The sequence below is a fragment of the Sminthopsis crassicaudata genome, chromosome 5, assembly GCF_048593235.1.
Source record: "Sminthopsis crassicaudata isolate SCR6 chromosome 5, ASM4859323v1, whole genome shotgun sequence".
Taxonomy (NCBI): domain Eukaryota; kingdom Metazoa; phylum Chordata; class Mammalia; order Dasyuromorphia; family Dasyuridae; genus Sminthopsis; species Sminthopsis crassicaudata.
This window is the reverse complement of record NC_133621.1, coordinates 132,286,309-132,313,808: the sequence shown is the minus strand read 5'-3', so window position 1 is coordinate 132,313,808 and position 27,500 is coordinate 132,286,309. Positions and strand designations below refer to the sequence as shown.

The following is a 27,500-nucleotide window of genomic DNA, read 5'->3' as shown; positions in this document are numbered from 1 at the left end:
ACCTGTTCATAATTGCAGCATTTAATTGCTTAGCATATAAAACCATTACATTTAGAAATTTTCCTATTGAACTGGATTGCTCTTTTCCCTTTGGATAAGAATCTTAGTCCACTTTCTAAAACTCCTACAATGCATGATTTTTATGGTGATTATAGAAAAATTACCCTTAATATTATCTCTTGTGCATTATTTCTGATCATTTGGCCCCATTTTAGTGGTTTACCTATTAATACAAACCCTTTTATGAAGAATATGTGAGTTTCTATTTAATATAGATAAAATTATAGTAAGACAAAATTGGCAGCCTCAGCATAAGGTAGTCCATACTTTATATAGTTGCTTTGAATCATGATTTAAAGAAATTCACATGGTTTTCTTTTTCTGTTGCACACAAATTATATATAATATATATTTTTTTAATTTATCCTGCTTTCCATGAATACACAAGAACACCAAATGTGTTTGATGTTAACAATATTCTAAAGTCTTAATAAGACAAAACTGATTTAGTTTTGGAAATCCTATCTTCGCCCACCACTTACATTCCTGCTGCTTTACCAAAGGGAATGAGATCACATTAGCATTAGAAATTTCAATGAGAAAGAAGAAATTTAATGAAATAAGTTGAGTGTATTTCTTTATGATTCCCACTAATAGAGAACAAGATTCACTGTTATACCCACTCTACTTTCTAAAAGTGTTTACCTATAAATCAAGTAGCATTTATTAGATATTTACTGGATGCCAGGCACAAATATGCTGAAGCTCAAAGTGATCTCAGCTTCAATATTCCATACCATCTTATAGAATTTTCTTTTATACTTGTATTATTTAATTTCTAATTGCTTATGCACTTGTCTTGAGTTCCCTTGCAGATTGAAATCTCCTTGAAAGATCAGGGTACATGTCTTAATCATCTCCTAATATCTGACACCCTATCAAACATAGGTTATCCTTTTTGGGAAGAGGGGTCCACTTTATCCCCGGTGTTGTTTGTTCACTGACTTTTTATTTGTAAATTGAATTGGACTATATTAAACATACCCAGACTAAAGTTACAAATCTTTTGTACATTATGTTAGACCACTATTCTCTAAATTTTACATGTCATATCTTAGAAAATGATAACTGAAATCATAGCCATGTAAATTGCTATATGCATATTAGAATATTTGCATCAAGCAGTTCAGCTCTTTCATGAAAAAATATTTTCTTAAAAAGCCATATAATGTAGTTCATTACATGTAAATTTTAGGTATATGTGTTCTGTTTCTGGGACTCAATATTTTTGCTAATATCTTCAAGTTTAATATTGCTAAATGTTAAGTATATCATTATTTGCATGTTTTTATGCCTATTTATACATATCTATGAATTTCTTTGTGTTGTGGTGACATGGTACACAACAAAAACAGGAAAAAGAAGTGTATTTTTGCACTCCCAAAGAGTGGAATAGCTTTGTACTAGCAAAATTACATTCTCCTAAATTACAGCAAATAGAACACACTTAGAAATGAAAATCAGTATTATTAATGCAGAAAACGTATATTGTGCTTGTTTAAGAAAATTCAAACTATTTAGGGGGCCTCAAAATGTTTTGTTTGCCATATGTCATGTGAATTGAAAATGTAAAATGTTTATAACAGATTAAAACATCTCCAAATTAAATCTGTACCTTTCAGTCTCTTTACATTGCTTTTCCTATTGTGTCTTATGGAGCTATTATAGTGAGATGTTTTTGTTCTCCCTACTATCTCCTTAATAGTTTTAGATAGAAAGCAGCCAGAGGACAGGGACATTCCTGCTTAACAATTTTTTTTTTTTTATCAACCCATAAGAATTCTCTTTTATCATGGTAATGATGATGATTATCTTTGCCTTGAAATTGAAAGTACAAAAAGGGAGGAAGATTATTCTTAAGAATTAAACAATATGTTTAAAAGGTTCTTTAACTGAAAAGAGGAGAGAATTTTTAAAAGAGAGAAATGGTAGAAAGCTCACCTAATTTTCCAGCATCTTAACCTATTATCACCAGGCTTTAAATTACATCTTATGCACAAGTAATAGAGCCTCCTTAGCGGGTACTATATTATGATAGACTTATATTTATAAAGCATTCATCCCAAAGCACATTTGGTATCCATAAGATATTTTTTAAGTATTTTTACTTGTAGTCATAGAGATAATTAAGTAAGTGAGTATCTATCATGTACTGAGATATAATAAAGGAAAAGTGACAAGGGCTGTAAGGTGTTAGAAGTGTGGCAAGCTGCTCATCACATAGTAGACTTTATAGGCTGTATATAAATGGATTGGCAGCCTCTTTAAAGTTTAACATGTCTGTCTTTCCCTGCCCCTTCATTTCAGTTTGATTCATTGCTGTTTGGAGACAGCATGAAGTTAAATGATTGTGGAAAGTAAGGCCATGCTTGTAGAGAGAAACTTTTCCAAAACAGTTTATTCTAACCCTGCTATTTAGTTGTCTGAGAACAAACAATCCTGTAAATAAGTACTTCATTTTTTAAAGAATAAAACACTAAAGTATCATTAAGCAACAAATTATAAGTGGTATATTGTTTTCATCTTAGTCAAATATTTATATATTAGATAATTCAAACAGTACAATCCACCTGCATGTCAGCTTATTCTTCAGGATCTAGAAATAATTTTGAAAAGTAAATGACCTCAATTCAGTTATATTCTAATTCTTTTTATTCATGTTAAACAGAGATTTAATTAATTAGCATTTTAAGATGTCAATATTAGATAGGGAAACTGGGGCTGAAATTGAAATCTGAGGACTTCTGAACAAAGAAAGTTGCACATACTGGGCCTTTATTCTTTTGCCCCACCACCCAATTTTGTTGTTTTTTTTTGTTGTTGTTATTTATATTTCCATTTTTTTAAAACACAAAGTATCACATTGTACAAGTTTGAACTGCATAGTAATTCGTTAGTAAAATAAATAATGAATCATATCTATTAATAATACTTCCTATTTGCAAAGAAGCCCAAGAACTTGCTAAAAAAAAAAAAAAAAAAAAAAAAAAAAAAGCAATGTTTATATTAATAGTTGTTTTTATTTATAGTAAAAGTGAATTTTTTTCCTAAAAAAGAAACAATTGCTTGTTCAAAGGTTGAAAACTTGACAAGCTGACAACCTGCTTGATGTACTAGTTAGTACAAACTGTGCCTATAGCCGGTGCATCCATAGAACTGAGCACATACCTTAGGCCCTTGTACAAGGTTTTTGTCCCTCCACTCTCTCCATCCCTTTTCCCACTCCCTCCACCTCCTGTTTCTTGCTCTCTCTTTGCTCACCCCTTTTCAATGATTTTTACTCCTGTTCTGCTTTACTTTGTATTTTTCCTGCTTTCTTTCTCCTACTTTCCCTTTCCTCTCTTTGCTTTCCCTTCTCCCCTCCCTTTTTCTCTTTTCTTCCCTGTCTACCTTCCTGTCAAGGAACTTTTGTGATTTTTTTTCATTTATGGACAAACTTTACATTTGGTTCATCTGAAAATTTGCATATTTCATAGTTTAAATTAAGATAAAGTAAAAATTCAGAATATGCCCAAAATCCTGAAATGACATCTCCTTGTTTCTCTGAAGATGTCTGCACAGTTATTTCCCCAGAACAAATTAGTTATATAAATAAGTAACTGTGAACATTGTAATGGTTATGCATTGTCTTAAAAAAAACTGAAGTAACATACACATGTTCTTAGTAGCTTAGGCACCTTTTGTCTATATAAAACATATCTTATTTCAAAGTGTTTAATCTTTTATATTTATTTCAATTGTATCTTCTAAAATAGTCTCAATAGGTTTTCCATTTATAACATTATGACACTTGATAAGATGATTGATTATGAAGTGTTTCGAGCCCTACCATGTGATCATTTATTTTTAAATACACATTTATACTAGCCAATGTTCACATCTCTTACTGTAATACATAAGAGAAGTGAAACATAAAGCTTGAGCCTGATGAAATCTGATGCCTCTGGAAATCGAGTGCCACAGTCCTGTGGTCTTAAAATAACCTATTCTTTCTGAAACTGGAACTTTAATAGTAATAAATATGATATTAAAATGATGGTCCATCATTGGTACAAAAATCAAAAGATGATGTATAAAAGCAATGCAGGTCAGCAGAAGTGCATTTGATCTCTCTCTTCTCTCTCTCTCTCTCTCTCTCTTTCTCTCTCTCTCTCTCTCTCTCTCTCTCTCTCTCTCTCTCTTTCTCTCTCTCTCTTTCTCTCTCTCTCTTTCTCTCTCTCTCTCTCTCTTTCTCTCTCTCTCTATCTCTGTACAGGTGCCTGTGTCAGTGGCCATGATGACTCCCCAGGTGATCACCCCTCAGCAAATGCAGCAGATTCTCCAGCAGCAAGTACTGTCTCCCCAGCAGCTCCAAGCACTTCTTCAGCAGCAGCAAGCAGTCATGTTACAGCAGGTAATGTGGGTTACCTGCTTTGGAGTATTAGTATGGCCCATGTATTTTCACAAGTAGTGGTGATGGTCTCGTGTGTGTTTTTGACAATCCATCAGTACATGCTTTAGCTTTGAAAGCCATAATTGTACAACATTTAGGATATAAATATATTATTTTAATTATGGAAGTGAGTGAAACTTACTTTGCTTACAGTCTTTGATCCATTAAAATGCAGAATAACAGCAGAGGCAGGTATATTTTCTACAGGAGCAAATCAATATTTAAATTTTCAAGTGCTTAGGCACGTTTGATGTGTAGACTTGGCAAAGAAAGTGTAAATAGACTTGTAGATAATTGTTGCTTTAAAATTCATAACACTTTAGCACTCCCTTTAGTCACAGAAGTGGAATGCAGTTATGAAATTTGAATTGACCAGCTTTTTACAATGAAGGGAAGATAATTCCCTGCATTTTCTTTCCCTCAAAAATGTTGAGCTCTAAAATGAGTCTACTTTTCAGGGCAGTTTTACACTAAGACAAGAATCTATAAAACTTGCCTCCTTCCCCGCAATAAACACAAAGTCACTAATCAGGCATTGCCATAGGATGGAATAAAATTTCAATTGGATATTCATTCTACTGCATAATCAATTGCATTAGAGAAAATAATGTATTTGTCTCTCTTGACTTTTTGTATTAAACATTTTAAGATCTAGCATCCTGATTATCCTAGGGGACTCTCTAGTTTTAATCCTGCTGTATTATATGAGAGATTCATCAGTTTGTTTTTCCCTCCAATAAGAATTAGGTAGTTTTGTTGTACCTTATGGAATTTTTATCTAATGCAGATAATAGAGGAAATAGTTTTTATCATGTAAGTACTTAAGATGTAATAATGAAGAAAAGTATTGGCCTTCCCATATTCCAAATTTTCTAAATCCTTATGTTTAGGATATTTTAGATTATTGATTGGAAAGTTTCAGAGCTGCTTTTGGGGGGGGGGCGGGGAGGAGGCAAATGTATGGAGATTTGCCTCTTCAAATCCAGTGCATATTTCTGTTATGCGGTGAATCTTAATGGCACTTCTACCATAAGCCAGCCTAGATGAGTTTAGGAGACTGATAATACATGAAACTTTTGCCTTTATTTATTAAAGTCAAAATGGTTTATTCAGCAACAACTACAAGAGTTTTACAAGAAACAGCAAGAACAGTTACATCTTCAGCTTTTGCAGCAGCAGCAGCAGCAGCAACAGCAGCAGCAACAGCAACAGCAGCAGCAACAGCAACAGCAGCAGCAGCAGCAGCAGCAGCAACAGCAGCAGCAGCAGCAGCAACAGCAGCAGCAGCATCCCGGAAAGCAAGCAAAAGAAGTAAGATCTGGTTATCTCATTGAGATAGATAGATAGATCGATAGATAGATACATACATATATAGATGATAGATAATAGTTCAGGTTGAGAAGGGATGTTGAGAGACAAGAATAATCTTAGATCTTCCTATAACAAGACTCTTGCTGTCAAAGATGCATTATTATATATTTTAACTGAGCTTAATAGTGACAGTAGAACTCTCAAGCTTTCCTTTTTTGTAGCATGGGACTTGAGAGTTACAATCCAATGCTGCTGTCTTCTAATGTTCACTAATGAATCTCAGTGTACAAAGAGCAAGCTGTGTGGTGGACAAAGTACTGATTATCTCGTATTCACCAAGAGTCTAGGTTGGTGAGGGAACCTTATTTTTCTCTGTAGTTCAGCTCAGAGAGCATGCAAATTTAGCCTATTGTTGGGGGGTGGGGGGAGAAGAGGGAAGAAGACTGGTTGAGCACAGATTTCAAAGTCATAGGCCCCTGATTAATGAACTGCTACTGTAGGTTTGGAGTGGCGAGTAGAAAGTTACAGTTTGATGTGCTCATAAATCAAACTGACAAGCGGGCTTCTCAGGCCTGGCTAGCACTTGTCAGCAAACTGCATCAAATATAAACATAATACAAACAAAACATGTTGAAGTAGTTAAATTGATCAGCAGGTATCGTAGAAGTTGTCTTCAAGCTGCCCATTATGCAAACGTACAGGAAACAGTTCTGACCTCCCGAGGCTTGGTTTCTGTTTGGATTTGTGAATAGAATTTCAGACAGCCATCAACGATGGAATAGAAATTGCTCCCTTATTTCTCCGGAGGCTTTGGGCAATCCACATGACTTGCTCCATTATGCAGTCTGTTTTCCAGTGAGCGCATCAGAAGTTTCTCTTTTCCCTAAACTAAAAAGGAAAGGTCTTCCACAGCAGCTTGTCTTTCTCTGAAGTGTGACTGCCTTCTCCTACCCTCCTGAGTCCAAAGAGCTCTGGTTTGTCTTGTAATGCCTCACAAAATTGGAAGTTATACTTTTCGTTATAATAAGGGCGCTTTTTTTTGTTTTTACTTTTGAACATAATATATTCCAACAATAGGGAAAACAGAGTCAACAGTCCAGTGAAAGGAAGGCTACATCCCAGTTTACTAATAGATCACCAGAGACCACATTCATGCACCATGCAGACCAAAGTTTTTCACTTGGAAAAACTAGGTTGCTACAGACTGCTGCCTGCACTTTCAGCATAGATAAATCTGTTACCATCTGTCATGAATTGCTTAAATTTTTTTTTCTTGAAGAGATGTTATCTCCTTTCTCTTGAAGAGGTTCCACTACTACCCAGCATATTTTGGGTTACCAGCCCACTACAGCTAGGAGACAGGGCATTTCCAAACCTGGAGTCACTTGAGTTGAGATCTGACCAATGAGATTATGATACAGCAACTCACCAGAAGAATGGAAGTAGAGTAGAGTAGGAGACTCATCTTTGCCAACTCTGTCTTCTGCTCTTCATTGTGGTGGTCTGTGGTGTGTGTGTGTGTGTGTGTGTGTGTGTGTGTATTCTAGCAGCAGCAGCAACAGCAGCAGTTGGCAGCACAGCAGCTTGTCTTCCAGCAACAGCTCCTCCAGATGCAACAGCTCCAGCAGCAGCAACATCTGCTGAATCTCCAGCGTCAGGGACTCATTTCTATCCCACCTGGCCAATCTGCTCTTCCTGTCCAGTCTCTGCCACAAGGTACATACTATATCTGACCATCTCATGTGATGTTTCTTTTACCCTTTTCACACTTTACATTTGTTATTAAGCTATTTTCATGATTAGTTTCATCATACCAGTTTTTAGCCTGAGGCTCAGAAATTTGACATGGTGATTCTATCTACTTTTAAGAGTTTTGTTAGATATTAAACTACATATTTTCTGGTCTTGCAGACTGAAAATCATTTAGAAGAACAACACAATTCAAGCATGATTGATTTGCATTGAAGGACTAAGTAACCAATTAGTCCTCACAACATTTAATATACATGAACCAATAGAATCCATGGAGGACAATTGCTCTGAAAAAATAACAAATATTTAATCTTCAAACCAAAATTGCCTTTAAAACTGTAAGAAAACTGTACCTTCTTTCTCTAGTCTTATTGAGATTCCAAGTGATTTTTAGTCATACTTTATCCAGTATGACCATTTGAACCTATATAATGATTTCATTCACTGTTACCTATCCATTGAATTTGCTTTTACCTGTATTTTTGTACTTCTATTACCATAACACAATGAAACACCCAAATGCTGAATAAACACGAGTTATTTTAATTTACACAAAGTTTGATTCTTAACCACTTAGGTTTAGAAAAGTTTTTAATTAAAAAATAAGACAAAATTATCCCTTGAGCTTCTTAAACTCAGGTCATCTGTAGGTAAAATATCACTTCACTGGAATGTTGAGATGACTTTATTATATAGAAATTTCAACTGAACAAATATTGCTTTAAACCAATGGGCCATGAGTTAGAGCTTATAATATTTATTACTTAGGGATTTCATGACAACAAATTTGTTATAATGAGATTTGACCTATGAAGGATTTCATAGCTAGAGGCCCGTCCCTTAATCAAGAATTAGCAGGAGCAGCTAGATGGCACAATGGATAAAGCACTAGCCCTAAGTCAGGAGGACTTGAGTTCAAATCAGATCTTAGACACTTAATACATTTTAGTTGTGTGACCCTGAGCAAATCACATAACCCCAATTGCTTCAGGAAAAAAAAAGAAAGAAAGAAAGAAAGAAAGAAAGAAAGAATTAACAACATTAGGAAATCATACTATTTGAAATATTGAACTACTAGAAGAATAGAAATAATAACTAGTAACAAGATCACAGATTTACATACAAAATCTATTTATGATACATATTTCAAGAAAATTAAATTTGATTTTTATATTAGAATCCAGTGTTAGCTTTAAAAAAAAAATACATAACATTTTCCTACCTATCTACCTCTAATGTCCATTATACACTTTCACCGTGCTTTACCTATTAAGGCTATTTAACATCTCAGCGTACTTTCTGATTTACACAATAAGAGAAAATCAAAGAGACTGAGTCCAAGTAGCCAAAACAAAATGGCAGCCTAAAGCAATTTAATTACTTAAATGGAGTGTGTGTGAGAGGGGGGAGGATTTGAGACAATTCTGTTTTTGTCTTTGTATTTACTGAACCTAACAGAACTTTACACACAATAATTTCTCATTAAAGATTTGGGGACCTGAATGCCTCAGAACTCTGCTTCTATAAAAATGATTGTATATACCTGTTCAGTTTTCAGTGTCAAACTCAAGCTTCTAGGAAAGTAGCCTGAAGCTAGAATAACTCTATGAATGACAAATCCCTTAGAAGGCATGAAGGGAAATGGGGTATCCTTTCTTTAACTCAAACTTTTTGTCAGACAATTATATTTGCTTTAGATCTGAAAATTATCCAATATGCTGGGATAGTGGGTCATAGGCAAGTCCTTCTAAATAGAACCAACCATCACTCAAAGGATCAATATAGAAATTAACTCTACAGACCTCCACTCTACCAGATGATTTATCAAAGAGTACATATTCCACTTTCAATTTTGGCTATTAAGTTGTAGTTCAAAATAAACAGACTGGTGAGGAATAGTAAGGATAACCAAAAAAGGTAGGCTTTTAAAAATCCTAACTTAGGAAAAAGAGGATCCAAGAAGAGCAAAGGACCACTCTTCAGGAGAAGTGGTACAATGATGCTGCTATCATTGAAAGAATACTGGATCTGGAGTTAAAGGACCTTCAAATCCTAGCTTATCTATTTACTACCTTTGTGATCTCAAGCAAATCAGTGAACCTCTCAAGAACTCGGTTTTCCTCAACTATTAGGAACTGTTGTGGGAACTCCAACAGCCAATGAATTTGCTTCTTTAAAGTATTCCTTCACTCAACTTTTAAATGGTGAGATTGGGCTAGTTAAAAGTTTTCTTCCTGATTTGAAGCTAATGATTTTATTATCCTGTCCCATATCTCAGACATAGGGGTAGACATAGTAATTCATACCAAGAGTAATCTGCCTTGATATGAATTTTTGGCTTCATTAACCAGCTCATTGCATCTACGTGGATATAATTAAGTTTGGAAAACTTAAGACTGCTTAGAAAAGCAGCATGGAGTCATAGAAAGATCACTGAATTCAAAACTTAACTATTCCATTTGCAGCTCACAACATAACTGATTTCACCTCCCCCCCTTTTCCCTCATTTCCATTAAATACTGTTATAAAATTCATGAGGGTGCAAAGTGCAATAAATGTGCAGGATTCAAAAACAAACCTCAAGTAGTCAAAGAAAATCTTATATTTTGAACAAGGTAAGATCAAATATTTGATGTTTTTGATTCATGCTAAATCAACATTACTTGTCTAATGATTGAATATAAAGCACCAAAACACCTTGTTGACTTCTTGTTGACTTGGATTGCCCTAATGCTAGGTTTACTATGTAATTCAGAGAAAATAAATCTAGTTTGGATATAATGAATTGGGCTAATTAACATGTTTTGCTGTTCTTCTGACTGTTGATTTTACATAAATGCAGCATAAAACATGGGATTTGTGTCTTTATATATGAATCTTATATTTATTATTAACTAGTCGGCCAGCATTCTGGGATTATTACAAAGAAGAATCGCCAGCCTTTAAATTCTTGTTATATGTAAAAAAAAAAAAAAAAAAATACACATACATACTCTTACACACATATACACAAAATAGGTCAATTAGATTATTCCTAAATCATATGTGTATATACCAAAGACTAAGTAACTTAGCATTTTATGTGTATTATTAATTCCCTACTTTGTTTTGCCTGGGCAGACAGTACAGAATTAGTAAGTTTTTAACAAATTATTTTTGGCTGGTTAATTGATAATTGTCTTATTACAACCTAATAGTACTCATATTTGGTTGTGATTTTTTTCATTATAGCTTAAAACATTTGAAAATAATATTTCCCATCTTATAGGCAAACTTTTCATTTCCATACTGAAAAAATGAAAGTTTACTGCTACATGACTTTTTAAAAATTATGATGTTTTATGTTTTGTATATGTACATGCCACATATACATTCTAGAGCCTTGTAGAAAGATGTCTTGATACATTATATTTGTTTTAATTGTAAGAAAAAAAATTTTATTCAAACATATGATTTCATAAGTGGAGAGAACTTACCATGTGCAAATTTCATCTACTAATGCAGATTTACAGTCTTAGCCAGCTGACTGAAGCAATGAGAGATTAATTGACTTGCTTGTGGTCACACTTTGAGTAGATGATGTGTCCAAAGCACATCTTAAATCCATGTCTTCCTGATTCTAAGACTAACCCTCTCTGTCCAATACCCCACCCTGCCTCTTGCTACCAAAGAATATCGAGTTATTTAATTCACTCTGGACATCCCTCTTATTGAGGCATAGCCATATTCCTATGTTATGATGAAAATAGATATGCATATATATGTATGTATATGTTCACATACATACACATATTCAAAAACACAAATTATGTATCTATGTATACATGCACACACACATATTTAGGGGACAATGCACTTTAAAAGTACTATTAGAAAGCTATGATGATGATAATCTAAAGAGTAAAAGGACTGCCAAATATAAATTTTAGAAGATCAGAAAGAAATAGTTCACTTTGAATACTTTCTTAATGGTTTGATTTAAAAATGATTATTAGCTTGACATAGAATATGCAAAACTCAAACATGTTGGCTAAGGAGTGTGAAGGAAACTATGAATTCTTTAAGTTATATAACAGACTTTAGAAATCAGATGATGGACTATGTGTGTATATTCTTGAACATGAAATTTCATTTAATAATACAAGTAAAACATCTATTCTATTGAATACACAAATCATTATAGAAAAACACACTTTCATTTCATAAGCTCAGAGAATGTTATCCCCCCAAAGAGACCCTTAAAAATAATCCAATTCAACAGCCTTAGTTAACAAATAAACTCAAGTCCAAATAAGCATCTCACCTAAAATTAAAACAAACAACAAACAAACAAAAAAAAAAAAACTAGTTTGGGGCAAGTCTTGAACAGGTATCTTGATTCCCAAATCCTTTCTGCTTTCTCTTTGTTTAAAATAAAAAATTTATTTCATTAATGACTCGACAACAAATATAGACAGAGCATGTTTATATGTACATTAAATGTTTTCAGCTAGTTTATAAAATTGGTCTTAAAGTTGAATTGTTGACAAATAAACATAAAGAAGATTATTAAATATTACATTACCTCTTATGTACTCTGTAGAGGCATATGAATGGGGTGAGTATGGAGTTAATGGTTCTCAAAGTTAATATAAATTCAAAATATACTTAAATATGTAATATTTTCATAATATAGTAAAAATATTACTAATTTAAAATATTGGGATGGAGGTCAATCCAGCAGCAAAGCCTGTGGTGGCATACCTTTAAAGAAATACAATTTTATTATTTCCAAATAAGGTACTTATTGAAAAGAACTTATAAGATCAGGTCAAAATAAGAGTAGTTAATTTTTTTAATTATGATTTATAATGTATTTAATTTATATCATGTATAAAAATAATTAATTTTAAAACTAAAGATAAAGTAAAAAAAATTTAAGATTTTTGTTGTTTAAAAAAACTAACAATTTTAGATTAGATTACCCCTCTAAGGAAAAAACCTAGAAAATTTCAGAGAATCATTTCACTTTTCTGGACCTCATCTCTAAAATGAAAGGGTTGAATTAAATAATGTCTGAGTTTCTTCCAGTTTTGATATTCTGTGATTGCAAATACCATATCTGAATCAACTTATCAGATGGAATAATGTATGTATAGTGCTTTGTAAATTGCAAAGCACTATATATCTAATCGTCAGTTATTATCATCATCATTTAAAATCTGAATTAGTGGAGTCTGAATTAATGACATTTTGTGATATTAGGTTATATCTGTAACATTACATGAAAGAATCAATTTATTCTGTTTCAAAAAAAAAAAGTACCTTTAATTGATCATACTTGTAATAGAAACAAATCAAAAATTACTTAATCCAAGGAAGAGCTAAGTAGTCATCAAAACTATCAAGGATAATAACAAAATTAAATTATCCTTTACATTCATTGACAACACAATACAAAGAAATATATATAAATTTTAGCAAAAAAATTTAGGATACTGAGAATTATTTATCTATATTCTAAATGGATTCATATGTAAAACTGAGTAAACTTATTTGCTACATACTTTTTAAAGAATTGATATTTTTCTAAGATAGATTAGGTAAACTCTTGTCCTTGGGAAAAAAAGTGAAATTAAATTTTTAGTTCCTTTAGTTTAGTTCCTTTCATCCCTTTGTTGTAAAAAAATTCATGAAATACAGTCACAGATTAATTGATAAAAAATCATATGTGGTGTTCACTAATTTCTAATTAACAGTAAAATCATTCATTTTGCCTTAGCAACTTATTATCCACAAACTTACATCTCAAGGGAAGGGTTGGTTAGGTAATAAGATAAAATGCTTTATTACAAATTTTATCAAAATTAACCTCTCCTGAGGTCGTTTATAGCCTCTCTTCCCTTTGCCTACTACATATTAAAAAGCCTTTCTACCTGCTAATAAACAAGGCTAAGTTTGATTCATTCACTGATTTATTAAATTATATAGAGAGCACCTATCCATGGCACTTTGACATCATACCATGAAAAGAGTGATAGTAATCAAGACTAATTTGTAATATGATTCAAAGTAGAAACTCACTACCTTCTACTTTGAAAGGTAAGTAGAAACAACCTCTAAGCTTTTCGTCCACTTTCAAAACAAAATCTGAGTTTATTAATATTAGTAACTTGCATAGTCCCTAAGAGTGACTTAGAACCATTTAACTAAAACATGAGCAGTTATTTATTACTCAATGAATTTAAATTAGAAACATGAAAAGTCTAGTGCATGTTGATTATATTAGCACCACTTATCATTTATTAACTGTTGACCTTATTCAGTAAACAATGTCCTTAGATTGTTTGTACCTCATAGTGATATAACTTCCACATTTAGAACCCAGGTGTATGTGTGTGTGTATGTCAGTTTTAATTATAACTTAATTAATCATTATGTGAAATTAATTGTACTACTGATTGTGGGAAGCTGTAATAAATAAATATAGAAAAAATATTATATACATAGATATGTGAATTTACACATAATATGCAAACATATGTATATGTGTATATGTGTTTCTTTCTATCATGCTACATATAGCAAACTTCCAGAAATGTCAATGATTACTTTTAATCTAGCACTCATATACAACATTAGGATAGGTAGATTCTATTGATTAGTTGGTCCAAAAGTCATAGCTAGGATAATTTGAGGTCTTTAGTGTATAGATGGACTCATGTTCTGATTTTGTCTAAATGAAAGTTATAGAGTGAAATTTCTTGACCAGATCACCTTCTGAATTAGTCACTAAAAACATAATTTTAAAGCATTTATTATGCTCTTCCTTTATATGAAGCCCAGTGCTAAACAATGAAGATACAAATAGAAAAAGTTCTTGCTCTGAGATACTCTAAGGGAAAAAAAAAAACACCTGTAGGTAGGATGCATAGCATATCCTAGAAGTCTTACATGTACCACAAAAGGGCAGATGGCAGAGTTCTTAAGATACATGAAGCGTGTTATTTTTTCATTATTTTTGTATCTCAAAGGAGTACCTTACTATCACTAGGAGAATGGAGGAGAATGGATTCAGGGTTGGAATGAAGAGGATACTCTGATTTCTCTATGACAAATGTGGATATGAAAGTCATTTGAGTCAGAAAAGGAAAACATTAGCAGAAAGTTTGAGGGGTGAGGGGGTCTGGAGCAGGGGAGGGAAAGAATAGTTCTAAGAGCCAGCTCATGCTAGGGAAACCTGGGAAGAAGGTAAAATTGTGCTCCCCTGGATGCCAACTTTGTAAACTCTAATAAATGTGCTAAATTTTTCCAATTTAGTATTTTTCTGGTACTGAAAGACCCAGATAGTAGACAGACCTCATCTTCATTTTGTAGAGAGTAGAAAAAAGAACAGATTTTGGTAGAGAGAGTGTGCATGCATGCACCTGAGTGCTTTAATCTGAAAAAAAATATATCTGGGTTATAATTGTGATCTCCAGTTTTTCTTTACCCTTTTATTTCTGATTAAGGAGTATTTCATAATCACTCCTAGTTTCATCTCTTTTTGAAGTTTCAGTATTAATGATAATAAAAAAATCTTATATGAATTTGTGATAATTACTTTTTGAACCATACTTGCTTCTTTTTTGACCCTTAGTCATGTCATAAAAATGATCTTAACTATACTAAAATCAATGGTCTTCAACAAAAAATACTGGGAACAAGAGAAAAGCAATTAGACTTACTATGTACTGATGGGGTAAAATGATTTTTAAACTTATTGATTGTACAGGGAAGTAAGCATCACCTTTACTGTTGGCATTAATCCATTAATAACATTGAGCTCATTTTATGAAATTTTTATTTTGTTATATTTGTGGGGCTCTCCTTCTTTTTATAGCTGGCTTAAGTCCTGCTGAGATTCAGCAGTTATGGAAAGAAGTGACTGGAGTTCACAGTATGGAAGACAATGGCATTAAACATGGAGGGCTAGACCTCACTACTAACAATTCCTCCTCTACTACCTCCTCCACCACTTCCAAAGCATCACCACCAATAACTCATCATTCTATAGTGAATGGACAGTCTTCAGTTCTAAATGCAAGGCGAGACAGGTAATTCTGATGGGATTTCTACTGTGCTTATCTATCACAAAGCTTTAGTTTTTTCACTGATAAACTAGAAACAAAAATGAACAGTGCCAAAATGTACAGTGGGAAAAAATAACCCCAATGAACTGTGTAAACTAATTTTCTTTCTTTAAAAAAAAAAAAAAAGTAAAATAACTACAGGCAAGATATTTCAGGTAGGTGTTTTTGTCTACGCAAATAATTTTGAGTTATTTATAAATCAGGATTTTTTTCAAAAAAAAAATAATAAGACTGAAGGACTGTGGGTTAGCTTAATATTCTTTGCTATGAGAAATTTGTAATCATATATTTTGTATATTATATACCATACATACATGCATAAATTTAAACTAGTACAAGTATATAGATATGTATTTATGTTTATGTAGTTTTATAAGTTTAAAATAGTTGGAAGTTTTAAAAATATATATGAATTATAAATTATATAGATACCTTTACCATGTGTATTAAGAATATTTTCTTAGAAATAGCTATGGTTTTGTTTGTGTATGTAATTAAGACACAATTTATAAGAAAATAATGTGCCTATAATTGCAATGAAAAACATGTAAACACTTTAAGATGGAGCTAAAAAACATTATATAAATAATTTGACTATGAAAAAAATTCCTGTGAGTGAAAAATGTGTTTCAGAGAATGTTACTGACTAATGTTGAGAAATTATCAATTAACATTAAATGGATACTTTCTCAACTTTCTATTTTATTTTGTTTCTATAGCAATAATCATAATGTAAGGAACCATATATACTTCCACCAACTTCTGTTAGCTTTTACATATTTATGCATTATTTACTTTTAAATATTCTTTTCCTTTGAAATTTTTTCTAAGTAATAATATAGAAATTTTTAATTTCTTAGAAAACTAAATGATTGAAGTGTCTATTATGCCAACAATAGCCATATTTAGTAGTAGTTAGATTACATTGAGAATAATCTGATATTTAATGTTATAAGAACAATTTTAACAAATTTTTGATCATAAATATTTCCCCCCAAAGAAATAAGACATTTAGTTTTTTGCACTATTTTTCATAATAAATTATATATCTCAAGTTCTTCTTTAAGTATCTAGCATTTTCTTTCCTGATTAGTTTGTGTAAGATGGCATGCATCTGAATGTTTTTATGCTGTTGTTTTAATTGAGATTAATTTGATAACTATATATTAAAGAAGTTGGGTGATTTCTTAAGGATTTGTATTTCATATTCTTGGTGATGAAAAAGTCATATATAATTACATAAAGATAATCCTCTGTTCCAAAATGGAATTCATTTTTAAAAAACCATTTGTAAGTCATAGATACAGGAGATAAACATATATAACATGAAAGAATTTAAATCATTTAAAATAAAAGGTGACTATCTTCTTGTAGTAGAATGTACCAAATACTTTTCAGTAACATTTATATTACTTAAAATATGTATTCATGGGTCTATGTGTATGTTAATTTGACCACTACTGAATTTTTTTTTATTTATAGGTAAAATGTTACATTAAGGTCATATGGCAGAATTAGCATATGGTATTATACAGTCATCTTAGTTTTTCATCCTTTATTAACAGTCATCTTTGGCTCTATTTCTTCTCTAATTGGAACATCATCTAGCCTTGGCAGTTGAACTATTCAATAGAACGATTAAATTTTTCTGACTACTCTGAGCTGAATTGACCTGTTTTGACCTGTTTGTCACTGATCGTAACCTGACAGGCGCTAGCAGCCTCCAACGATTATGGCTTCCGAGATGAATCTGACGCTGTTTCTTTTGCTACAGCTCATCACATGAGGAGACTGGAGCCTCTCATACGCTCTATGGCCATGGAGTTTGCAAATGGCCGGGCTGTGAAAGCATTTGTGAAGATTTTGGACAGTTTTTAAAGTAGGTTTCTTTTTCTTTCTTGGTAGGTGGTTTGCTAAAAGTTAAAACAAAATAAAGGTAGCAAGTAAATTTTCATTCTGAGGAATTCCACAAATTATGATATTTCTCAACATCAGGGAAAGCTATAGCCATTAGCAGAGTCAAAATCATGTCCTTTACTTCAAATCTGAAACTTTTAGGGTTTTCAAAAGGAATATTCCTCTTTCCATTTACCTCTAAACATCAAGTCATTAATTTTGAAAAAGATGCAGTTCATGTGAAACATTCTCCTTTTAATTTTTAAATTTTACATAGGAATTCCTTAAAAATAGGTCAGATATGCTATATGTATGTTTTCAGAAAAGTCTTTTGCTTTTCACATGGGGAATTATAGCAATAGATTTTGTTTTCCTTTTGTTAAAATTTCATAAGGTATCCTGTAATCTCCTGGTGCGTCACACATGTGATGACATCATTTCAAATTCATAGAACTACAATTACAAATTGGGCAATTAATCATGCTGACTAGTTGAGTGAAGAAACAACAGGCTTGTGTTAAAGGTTCTACTTGTTGCTGACACAGTCATTTAAAAAAGGTAGAATTTGGGCAGTAGATTGTACAGTTTCTCTACAAACTTCAGATCAAAATATTTGTGAATGTTGAATTTCTACACGTTATTGATTTTTATTTTTAAAAACTTAAATGAGTATTATTAGATATTAAGGGACATATTTTGGAAAGCTTTTCTACATGTCCAATTTTAGCATACAGCAGATCTACATGGAAAGCTACAGATAAGCTTATGGAGATGAGTAACTTCACAGGCTGAGTCTCTTATGTTGTCATGGTGCAGCTAACAGGGTGAATGAACTGTTTCATGCTTCATCAACAATTAAGTTAATTAGCTCATTTGAAATTTCACTGCTTTGTTGCCAGGATGTTGGCAGAAACATCAAAAAGATGTGTTTACAAATGGTAGACTACAGGGTATAGAGCAAGAGCACCTTAACAACAAGCCACAAGCGCTCAGCATCATAATAATTTTTGAATTGAAGTACAGTAAGGCTTAAGCTAGGCATTTTTAAACTCTTTCCTTCTTTTTGAGATATTAGAAGAAGGACTTATCAAGCCTTCCAAATCTAAATAATTTCTTTGTCCCTTTTTATAAAAGACATTGTTTGGGAGAATGCATTTTCATTTTAAGATCTCTCAATACTGTTATGCCAAAATGATCTTGATTTGTGACTTCTTTTTAGAGCGGGAACTTTTGTGTAAATATCAAAAATGATTCAATATCAAATAGAATTTCTCGTTTTAAGCATGTATAAGCTATACTGCTAAAAATGTTGATATGTCCAGGAAGAATTAGGTTTTTATAAATACTTTCATACTTCCAAACTACAGGGGTTCTAATTCTTTGGCATATATTTTGAGATTCATCCAATCATATGACTAGTTTGTTAAGATTCTTACAAATTAGCCATTTTGAAAATTTTCATTACTGCTTCTCTAAGTCGCACTGAAATGAGAGAGAGCATCATAGAAACATCCCCACTCATCATTTACCTCAGCACCCTGTATTTTTCCTTTTTGCAGAAAACAAAGAAAAAAAACCTTTGATAGAAAATATGTATCTTTGCTGCAATTTGGTTTTCTTTTTAAAATTACTGTACTTGGAAAAGTTGAAGCATTGTTGTATGTCTCACATATTTATATATTTTATAAAGCTACTGACATGTGTATCAACGTGCACCCTCAATTTAGCATTAATTCTACTTTTTTTTTATATAAACACCAGTGATAACCACATTACAATTAAAAAACATTTTCTTTTAATTAAATTTCAACTTTTAGTCCATGGACTGACCATTTTTCCCCAATCCATTAACTTTTAGGATGACACAACTAATGGCTGGAGTTTATAAGGCCTAGTTCCTAGTTCTTTGTTATAATATTTTAGGTACTCTGACTTAAAGCAGTGTGATAACCTGTGTTAGTATAGTTAATGCAAGTAAACTATTCTGAAATGAAATATTAATGAGATATGTTCTCCAAATCCAGTGCTATGGTTTTCTGTGACATGCTTATGAGAAGTTTGAAGAGATTGTGGCTTATGGAGTGAATTATAACATCTATGCTCAGAAAATAGTTTACCTATAAGCTTTGTGGTCGTGGTGATGGGAGGGTGGGGGAGGGTTGAAACTCAACTGTGCAGGAGCATCTGAGAAAGAGGATTATAAAACAGTGGCTTTGCTCCACTTTTATAATAACAGGAAGGATTTGGAATAAAGAGAGAAATAACTTACAGTAAAAGGCTGCTACCAATGTAAGGTTTCCATATCTTGATTTTTTGTTTACCCTTTGGTAAATCTCATAAATTGATTTCAACTAAATATTATTGTTCCTTAATAATCCCAGAACTATTACTTAACTTAACCAAGTAGAAGCAGTACTTTATGTGAACTTTTACCTCCTTTTAGTCTGAGAGAATTTTATCTATGTTTATCTTTAAAATGTAAAAGAACAATCTTCATTATTAATTATTGTATGTTACCCCATTTACCCACAATTGTAGAAAATGTGGTAAAGTCCCAGTCCTTATTTTCACCCTGTATCTTGAACCAAACTGTTTAGTTCCTTTATCTTTTTAACCCTATCTGAATAAATACTGTTAGGTGAAACCTAGTCTTATATATGTGGTGATTGTAATTGCTTCTTCTGTTCATCTAAGGCACTCCTTTCAAGGGAAGAACACATGAAAAATAATATCCTTATATAACTGTTAAGAATGAAGACAAGATGAAAAAAAAAGTAGGTGATGAAGAAAGTAAATTAAGAGGCTTCCAAAATTGTTTATGAATATTTTGGAATTTAACTATAAAATAGGTGTTGACAGAAGCTAACCATTTTCCTGGTCACTAAGTGAGGAGGATCCCAGTAGATCACTAAAAGCTTTTAATAGTAGTCCTTCATTATTGTCTTATAAATGTCAAAGTATAATAACATATGAGAAAAGTTCAGTGTATTTTGTCTGCAAAATTAATTATCATTCCATTGGACCTAAGTCAGTTTGAGTGTAGATGGATTTGACTTTTAGAGCTTAAACCAAAAGGTTTACAATATCACATTCCAGTCAGCAGACAAGAGTTCTTTAACCTGCACACAGCAGACGCCAGAAAACAAAACATGGTCTCTACCACAATGATGGGTAATGTTTTCTTTTATAGGCACAAAATGGTTAGTGTCAGTAAAAATATGTTTCTTAAAGATGCATCAGTTGACCAATAAGAATAAACTGTATTTTTTTTAAAAAGACAAAAAAATAAAGTTTAAAAGTAATACTGCCTGCTTTTGAACCCACCCTTCTCTACCACTACTGACCTGACATTACTAAAAGAATAATTTAAAAAATGCAAGAAAGGAAAGTCTTTTAAATGGAACTTCACATGATCTCTTTTCCCCCTTTCAGCTGACTGGTTCTCTCAAAATTGTGCTCCTACTTAGTCTGTATTGTCTATTTCTTTGTCTTTGACTAGGCAGCATGGCTACAAAATTATGACCTCAAGAAAGCATTCTTTGAACTTGTCAGAATGTTGTTTCTTTTGGTGACAGTGCCACCATCTTTCAAAACTAAGGCATCTCACATAATCAGCTAAATGAATAGTGACAGCTAACATTTTGTATTTAAACTCCTGTCAGTGTTTAAACATAAAAAGCTTGATGCAAAATAAATCAAACACCAGTGATATGCAAGTGAAACATTTTGTTAAAACATTCTCTGACATAGTCAGATTTAAAACTGATCCCATTTTGGCTTTTTAAAAGCTCTAACTTTAAAGGAATTCGAAATTCTAGAGGTTAAAATTGAACCGATCATCTGTAATATACAACTAAAGTTACCACACAAATTCATATCCTTAACAGCTTCAGGTAACAGAAAATGTATATTAGATAATTTGAAAGGAACTTTCCTTGGATTTTGATTTTTGTTGTTGTTGGATTTTGTTTGGTGGTATTTTTTTGGGGGGGGTGTTGTCGGGTTTTTTTTGTTTTGTTTTGTTTTGGAATCCTGAAACATTTGCTTAATTATTTTTAGAAAGAAGATGAGTGCCTATGTATACTTTTCCAAGTGCACGTCCGACACCTGGCACACACATAGATTCATGCAGTTTTGAAAGAACGTCAGTCGACCACATCATTTATTCCATTTTGAAAACAAAAATCAATATACCTATAAAGTGACCCATAAATTAGAACTGGCTCACACAATGTTTGTTCAGTGCTGCCTTTCTGAAGGCACCCTTTGCATTTTTTCTTCACCTCTCTGTTTGAACTGCAGTCACAGTAAGAGGCTCATTAGGGGACATTAGGGACTGGAGCTAACCAGAATTCCAGAGCTTGCTTTGCTCTTATTAATGCATAGTAGAGTAGAATGCATTTAAATATTTCATAGGCATTCAGTAATTTGTGTGTAATCGCCTTGTTAGCAGACCAGTAGAAGTAGAACAGGTCTGTGAAATGGTGTTAGTGATTGCATGGGTAATTTACAGACCTTTGCCATCAGAAAGAGTATTATTGTTGGCTAGTATGAAGCTGTGAAATGGAACTTGCAATAAGTTTAAAAAAAAAAAAAACTTAATAAAGGTTTAGTAACAAGCATCTTCAGGGATAACAACCCCACTTGGTCCTTTTGAAGCAGCTATAATTTATGACATAGGCAATATATCAAATGCATAAGATAGTATTATGGAGCATTCATATGAAAAGGGTATTTGCAACATTAGTTCCAACTTCCTGCAAGGGACATGATTAAATGATTAATGAAATGTCCCCTTGCATATGCATTTTGAAACAGCAATTAGGCACTGACTGAGAAAATCCACCAATCCTCTCATTTTTCAGTATTATCTCATTCTTGATTTATAAATCATAGAGAATTTTTGAACAGCAATATGTAGTACCTGAGATAGTTATAAAATCATAAAAGAGAATAATTTGGGCACAAAATAGTCATAAATACATAAATTCATAATTTAATGTTAATATTAAGCCTATTTATTTAGTCTTATTGCATTGTATTTATATCCGACACTATTTCTGTACTTTGATTGGCATAATTAAGTAGAGGGAATGAATAGGCACTATTATTTTACATATCACTGGTAAACAATAGCAAGGAAAGGAGAAGGGAGATGTGGCAGAGGTATGTATGTGTTTTTCAAGTTCTCAGTAATCCACTGGAGGCTGTTCTATAAATGATCATTGAAGGGCTGCAAGCTAGCCTATAATTACAGGAAAGAAAGTGGCAGCTCTGGCATTTCATAACTATGTGTCCTCGAAAAGTGCTTTGTGAGTTTGTCACCAATGATAATTTAGATAGAGGCTCATTACTGAACATCACAACACTTTAAAAACCTTTCGCCTTCATACAGGAGAATAAAGGACTATTTTAATGGCAAGGTTCTTTTGTGTTCTACTGAAAAATTCAATCAAGACAAAACCTCATTGACTATTATTGTAGTCTACAGTCTCTATTCTAATAAAAGCTGCATAGATAAATTGAATAGGTCTCTAAGACCTAAGCATATAAATGCAAACATTTGGCACTTTTTTAGTTCTTTAAATATAGAATGATAGATTATCACGAAGAAATAAACAAGTGCCAAGAAAAAAAAAATTCTTCTTTTCAAAGGATTTGAGGCTTAAAATCTTAGTTACTGAATATACCTGATTCTGAATTTAAAAACATGCCTTTGCATTTCCCCCCTTTTATTCTTTCCACAAATCTCTTATATGCCTATAGCCATTTCAGAGAAACCTATCTCTTTATTATTTTACCTAATAGCAGACTATATTTTTACCTTCTCAGATAAGTCTGCAAATATAGCACAAGATTACAATGATATCTGCTCTTGAGAACAAAACCAAATGTGTTACCATAATCTTTTACTGAAAATATTCCATTTACTGATTTTTTTTCAGTTTTAAAATTGAGACTTTAATAAATATTCCGAAAAGCTGGGAGAAGATACTTTAAGTCTATATTTTGGTCTATTAATTAGTGAAACTTGGATAGCCTAATATCTTTATAATACCAACTAATGTGTGATTTACTACAATACACCATTTCTCTTTTTTAAAAAGTCAGTGAATTTTATCCCTCATTATAGTTGGGTTTAAAACAACACTGACTGGCACTGAACATAAAGGGGGAAAAGGTAGAGGTACAGTTCCTCTCGTATACTCTGACAATACACCTTAATTCTGACCTATTATACCTTGCTATTTTAGTCCCACGTTTCTCCTGAGCTGAGACTATCTGCCAAGAGATATGGAGCTCAGTTGATGTGGCCAGTGAGAATTTCTATAAAATAAACAGTTCATTTGTAAAATTACATGGGAGGGCCAAACTCATGTTTCCAATTGATCAAAATTTAAATTTTTATTATTTAACACTAATGAAACCAACAAATACTTTAAAATCTTTCCTAACAGTAGAATCTTCATTCTTCTCTATACATTGTTACTTGTGTATCTGTCTTATTTTAAAACTTGGGTAATACAGTTCAAATTATTCATTATAAAACATGTCTATTTGATGCTTACATTATGCAACATAAAAGAGAAATCCTCTCCCTTGATAAAGAGCTGTGAGGAGATTTAAAAAAAAAAAAAAAAAAAAGAAAGACAATACATTTTCCTTCCCTCAGAGAGCTTACAGTGTGAAAGAGGAATGTAACATTTAACATTTCTAATATCAATCAGAATGAAAAAATGACAAAAATGAAGTCTTAGAGATTCAGGAAGGCTTTTACTTTTTACTTTTACAAGGAAGGCTACATAGAGCATGACACATGAGTATGCTTAGCACAATTCTTCCCAATTTTTATTAAGCTTTAATATGTATATAAATATAAATATTTTCAGTTAATAATTAAAAATTTGTCTTTTAACATTATCACAGACTCCTTTATCAATATGATTGTCCCCTACTTTGCTACATTAGTTTAGCCATTGAAGAACTGATTACAATGAAGGATAACATACTGCATAAATATTGTATTTTAAAGTTTCTGAATTGGAAGGCATCTAGCATATTCTATATATGTGTGCATGTATCATCTTAATGAGAATTGTTGATTGTACTAGCAGGGCTTCTTAAATATTTTCCATTCATGACTCCTTTTTGTCTGAAAAATTTTTACAGGACCCAGGTATATAGGTATATAAAATAGGTATACAAATCAAACATTTGCTAACAGATAATTTTGTGATGCCCTCCCATTCAGTTCCGTAACCTCATATGGGATTGCAACCCACAGTTTAAGAAGTTTTATACTAGAGTACTAGCATTAAAAGACAATTAAATGGATTTCTAAAATCAATGCATAATATATGTAATATATACATATATACTTCACATACACACCATGATAGATACAAATACAAGAAATACTTGTTGAAGATGTTTTTCATATAACAAAATTAATTTAGAGATTGAAGATAGATAATTAAACCATTCTTCACTTTGCTACTTAGTAAATAGAAAAGAATGACACTCAAGAAAACTATTTCTTCAAAATAGAGAACTTTAAACAAAATGTCACTGTTATTATTACTACTACCACTACTAAAGTCTGTGATGCAGTTCATTTAATATTGTTGGCATGACTCATTTTCTTTAAATCTTTCTATTTTAAAAATTTGTTCTTAAAAGTCCATAATGCAATCATATATCATGAAACTATGAAATAAAATGAAAATGTCGTTTCATAAGAAGCTAAATGAAGGATTGACTCTATTCTTTTAAATACTGCTTATGATTAGTGTATTTATGATATCTATTTATGTCTTTCTTTTAAAAATACTCTCTTGAGTACATAAACTATTTTTTAGTATTTCTGCTGATAGTAAATGTTTGGGCCAGGAAATATTTTGTGTCGCCACTGATGAGCTAATGAACTCATACTCCTTGGCTTAAAAAAAAAAAAAAGTCTTTTAAATTTAAATCTACTAAGATTTATACACAATTTAAATTTTCATTTTTAGTTTTGGAAGTTTTCTCCATTTTTTTCTGTGTGTCTATACCAGTATAAGTTCAGGGCAAGATAAAGGAGAACAATAATAGGGACATAGTTATTACTTAATGCTAAATTTTCACTTGATTTTTTTCTTTTATTTAGGCACCTTAACAATGAACATGCTTTGGATGACAGAAGTACTGCTCAGTGTCGGGTGCAAATGCAGGTTGTGCAACAATTAGAAATACAGGTTTGTTAAATGATCATTCAACATTCAGATTTTCCCAGCCTCAACTTTTGAATGTTTTAAATTCAACTGGAAACTGTTTTGTCTTTCAGGATGCTTAATATATCTTTTGAAATCATTAATCATGATAGATGATACATATAATGAAAATTGAAGGATTTCTTAAAAATCTAAATCATGAAAACTAAGTTGATTTTTAATGTGTGAATTTATTTAACTATTTGAACATTTGAATGTACCAAACCAAGAATATCCTACCTAGTTTTCTTTACTTTAGAGATCAACTAGAATTATTATTCTGAAAGAGAAAATTTTAGATGACATCACTTTGATTATCTTTCTTTAGGGCTTTACAGTGTCATTTATGATAGATTAAACTTTATTGTCCCTACTCTAACCCCCAATTGCCACCTCCCTCTCTCTACCACCACATAAAAGCAGTTTTTCTCTACTGGCTTTACCATGTTTGTTTTCATTCAACTTCCTCTGGCCAAATCAAATCCACTGCTTGCTTACCTCTTACCTAGGAGTAATGGCTTCTTGTGTAGTGACTAACAACATACTGCTATTTCCTAATCTTACAGACTTTTCACTTCCATCTGCTTAGTGCTTAAACTTAATTAAAACCAAAATCCAAAGAAAGCTCTCATATATAAATCCTATAAGAAACTCATCAGAAAATAACAGCATACCCCAAAGTGCTTATATTTCACAAGGTATCATTATTCTTCTTCAATCTCATAGAATTGGTTTTATTATTCAAACTCATACATCATTTTATTGAGATAAAAAATTTAGATAAATAAGTGGCTTCATTGGTTTCACCATTTTTTTTTCTCCAAATAAAGACTATATTTTGGTTATTTATAAACTTTTAAAATAATTTTTAAATATTTTGTTTTGTCTTGTCCCAGACGGTTACAAAACTATTTTATTGCCTTATGTGAGAAAATAGTGAAGATACATGAAAATGAAAACCTTATTTTTTATAAGCATCATGTTTTCTTGTAGAGGTACTTGAAAAGATTTTTTGAAAACCTGTTTACCATTTACCACGGGTATCATATAACATAACAGGTCAACTGAAGACACTGCTTGTAGTGTGACCAATTATTCCTTTTTTTTCCCCGAAGTGTCTGACTGATGGAAAAGTAAGGTCCGTCAGTTGTAATGAGACCCAGTGCAAGTGTAGATGCCGACTCAGTGGCAGAGTTCAGCATTTCACACTGCCTGGTCTCTGTCACTCTACTGAATTAGATTGATGATGGCAGATTGCAGGGGGCACTAACTGGACCTCAGTGGGAAAGGATGAAGTGTGTAGACAATCCTGGCAGGCACTTCCCTTTGAGGACCCTTCACCCCTTTCACAGCTGTTGGCACTAGTCCATTCCTAACAGTGTCCACAGGACTTTAAAGAGACACTGTGGGCTTTCTAATTTATGGTTTCAGTAACTTGTTACTGTCGAGGCAACTGTGACCTCAATTCTCTTATTGACAAAAAGATGAAGTGTTATTTGTTTTCTCTGACCTTTTAACATAAGGAAGGTTATAAAAGTTGTTTTTTTTTTAAAAATTCCATAGCTAAAGTTATATTTCCTCACAGAGAAGTTTCCACCGACACAGACTTTTATATGCAGGAATCATTACACTGAGACAAGCTCAATGATAAGATGTATCACTGCAATAAAATAGCTGTATCAGTTATTT

The 27,500-nt window shown here is 32.2% G+C and overlaps 1 protein-coding gene across 14 annotated transcripts in view; it reads left to right on the top strand.

Moving 5' to 3' along the window:
• The window catches only part of FOXP2 (forkhead box P2), a 718,280-nt gene that overhangs the window by 646,127 nt on the left and 44,653 nt on the right, over positions 1-27,500 (top strand). For 11 of the 14 annotated variants that reach the window (XM_074268254.1, XM_074268249.1, XM_074268251.1 and 8 more), the window contains 6 exons: positions 4,316-4,453; positions 5,588-5,803; positions 7,351-7,519; positions 15,417-15,630; positions 17,441-17,545; positions 25,709-25,796. In XM_074268254.1, the coding sequence (XP_074124355.1) occupies positions 4,316-4,453; positions 5,588-5,803; positions 7,351-7,519; positions 15,417-15,630; positions 17,441-17,545; positions 25,709-25,796 (930 nt within the window). The remainder of the gene's footprint in view (positions 1-4,315; positions 4,454-5,587; positions 5,804-7,350; positions 7,520-15,416; positions 15,631-17,440; positions 17,546-25,708; positions 25,797-27,500) is intronic. The other 3 variants (XM_074268259.1, XM_074268261.1, XM_074268260.1) reach the window with 3 other exon arrangements.